Genomic DNA, 3,020 nt, shown 5'->3' with positions numbered 1-3,020 from the left:
GATCGACCCTTACTCGCGTAAGGTTTATTACTTGGACGACCCAGTGCACTTGCTGGTTAGTTGTGCGAAGTTGTGTAATGCCATGGTATTGAGCTACCACGTTTTTGGAGCCATTACCGGGGATTATGAGAGTTGTGAAAAAAGTATTGTTCACAATTTCGCGCACCAGGCTCCCTCCATCACTGATGAGGGCTCTTGGGACTCCAAACCGGCTAAAGATATTCTTCCTGAGGAAGTTCATAACCACCTTGTTATCATTTGTTGGAGTTGCAATCGCCTCTACCCACTTGGAGACATAATCCACAGCTACTAAGATGTACTTGTTTGCATGTGAAGTTGGAAACGGCCCCATGAAATCTATTCCCCACACATCAAACAATTCCAGCTCTAAGATGAAATTTTGTGGCATGGCATTTCTTTTAGGAAAGTTTCCCGCTCTTTGGCATTCATTGCAGCTTTTTACCAGTTCCTTGGCGTCCTTGAAAAGGGTCGGCCAAAAGAACCCACTTTGTAGAACCTTTGCTGCAGTTCTGTCCCCTCCAAAGTGGCCTCCATAACTTGAGCTGTGGCAATTCCATAGGACCTCTCGTCCTTCTTCTTCCGAAACACATCTTCTGAGGACTCCATCTGAACACTTCTTGAAGAGATATGGCTTGTCCCAGACAAAGTATTTTGCATCATTCATGAGCTTTCTTTTCTGATGTTTATGTATCTCTGGTGGTAAAGCCCCAGTTGCCTTGAAGTTGGCTATGTCTGCAAACCATGGAGCCTTGTGAACTACCATCAATTGCTCATCAGGGAAGAGCTTGTTCACATGAGTATCATGTGCCCCACCTTCATCCTGAGGGATTCTGGAGAGGTGATCTGCTACCTTGTTCTCCACTCCTTTCTTGTCTCTGATTTCAATATCAAATTCCTGCAACAATAAGATCCATCTTATTAGTCTCGGTTTTGATTCTTGCTTAGCAAACAAATATTTAAGTGCTGTGTGATCTGTGAAAACAATCACTTTTGCACCAATGAGGTACGATCTAAACTTGTCAAATGCGAAAACTATTGCCAGCAGTTCCTTTTCGGTTGTGGTATAATTTCTTTGAGCATCATTAAGGACCTTGCTGGCATAGTATATCACATGGACTAAGTTATCTTTCCTCTGTCCTAACACTGCCCCTATTGCAAAATCAGATGCATCACACATCAGTTCAAATGGTAAGTTCCAGTCAGGTGGGGAAATGATAGGTGCAGATGATAACCTCATTTTCAAGTTTTCAAAAGCTAACATGCATGTTTCATCGAAGACAAATGGTGTATTAGATACAAGGAGATTGCTTAAGGGCTTGGCTATCTTTGAAAAATCTTTAATAAACCTTCTGTAAAAATCAGCATGCCCTAAAAAGCTCCTAATTGCCTTGACATCACTGGGTGGAGGAAGTTTTTCAACAAGTTCAACTTTGGCTTTGTCTACCTCAATGGCTTGGTTAGAGACCTTATGACCAAGGACTATTCCTCCTGTCACCATGAAGCGACATTTCTCCCAGTTCAAGACCAGGTTGGTCTCTTGGCATCTTTTCAATACCAAGGCAAGGTGCTGTAGGCAGCTAGGAAAAGAATCTGCAAAAACTGAGAAGTCATCCATAAAGACTGCGATGAATTTCTCTATCATGTCTGAGAAGATAGAAAGCATGCAGCGTTGGAAAGTTGCAGGCGCATTATATAGCCCAAATGGCATTCGCCTGTAGGCAAACACTCCATATGGGCAAGTGAATGAGGTTTTCTCTTGGTCTCTAGGATCAACCACTATTTGGTTATATCCCGAATAACCATCAAGAAAACAATAATATGCGTGGCCTGCAAGTCGTTCCAACATCTGATCCATGAATGGAAGGGGAAAATGATCTTTTCATGTAGCTTCGTTGAGTTTTCTGTAGTCTATGCACATCTGCCATCCAGTGACCGTCCTTGTAGGGATTAATTCGTTCTTCTCATTTGGAACTACAGTGATTCCTCCCTTCTTTGGGATAACATGTACAGGGCTGACCCATGGGCTGTCTGAGATAGGGTAGATCATCCCTCCCTGCCATAACTTCATAACTTCTTTCTGCACCACCTCTTCCATGATTGGGTTCAGCCTTCTTTGAGATTGAATGGACGGTTTGGCATCCTCTTCTAGCAGTATCTTATGCATGCATATGGCTGAACTGATTCCTTTTAAGTCAGTAAGAGTCCATCCAATGGCATCCTTGTGCTTCCTCAATACTTGGAGTAGTTCATCCTCTTGATTCTGGCTGAGGGATGAGCTTATGATTACTGGGTAACTTTCATTTTCTCCTAAGTATGCATATTTGAGAGTAGGTGGCAGTGCCTTGAGCTCAAATTTAGGTGCTTCTGACTTTTGGTTCTCTACTTTTGGTGCTTCTTGTATATGAATTTCTGCTGTTACCACCTCTTCACTTGATTCATACTCCTCTTCCATGAATCTCTCTGGCTCTTCTGGTCCTTCTTCTTCGAAGCTCTCCTGCACTTCTTCCTCAAGTGCATCTGATCTCATGCATTCCCCGAATTGTTCTGGTGGGTAACTCATGGCCTTGAATACATTGAATGTCATCTTCTCATTGTGTAATCTTAAGGTAAGATCACCTTTTTGGACATCAATAACAGCTCCAGTAGTGGCCAGGAAGGGTCTTCCCAGGATAATGGAGGCCTTGGCTTCCTCCTGCATGTCCAACACTACAAAATCGGCTAGAAATATGAAGTCTCCCACCTTCACCAACAAATCCTCTACTATGTCGTGAGGGAACTTGAATGATCGGTCTGCCAATTGTAAGGCCATTTTTGTTGGTTTGGCCTCCTCGATCTTCATCTTCCTCATCATGGCTACTGACATCAAATTGATGCTGGCTCCTAAGTCACAGAGAGCCTTCTCTACTGTGATCTCACCTATGACACAGGGGATCTGAAAACTCCCTGGATCCTTCAATTTCTGGGGTAATTTGTGCTGAATGATAGCACTACATTCTTCG

The 3,020-nt window shown here is 43.2% G+C and overlaps 1 protein-coding gene across 1 annotated transcript in view; it reads right to left on the bottom strand.

Annotated features, from left to right (window-relative positions):
* LOC107493611 (uncharacterized) overlaps positions 1-1,519 on the bottom strand; it is a 22,920-nt gene extending 21,401 nt beyond the window's left edge. Inside the window, exons 1-3 of the mRNA XM_016114681.3 lie at positions 1,112-1,519; positions 584-712; positions 248-469 (exon numbers count right to left, since the gene is read on the bottom strand). Coding sequence (XP_015970167.1) covers positions 248-469; positions 584-712; positions 1,112-1,519 — 759 coding nt within the window. The remainder of the gene's footprint in view (positions 1-247; positions 470-583; positions 713-1,111) is intronic.
* Between the last annotated feature and the right edge of the window lie 1,501 nt (positions 1,520-3,020).

This window comes from Arachis duranensis, chromosome 3 (assembly GCF_000817695.3).
Source record: "Arachis duranensis cultivar V14167 chromosome 3, aradu.V14167.gnm2.J7QH, whole genome shotgun sequence".
Taxonomy (NCBI): Eukaryota; Viridiplantae; Streptophyta; class Magnoliopsida; order Fabales; family Fabaceae; genus Arachis; species Arachis duranensis.
Note: the sequence above shows the minus strand (reverse complement) of the source record. Positions and strands in the feature narration are given on the sequence as shown.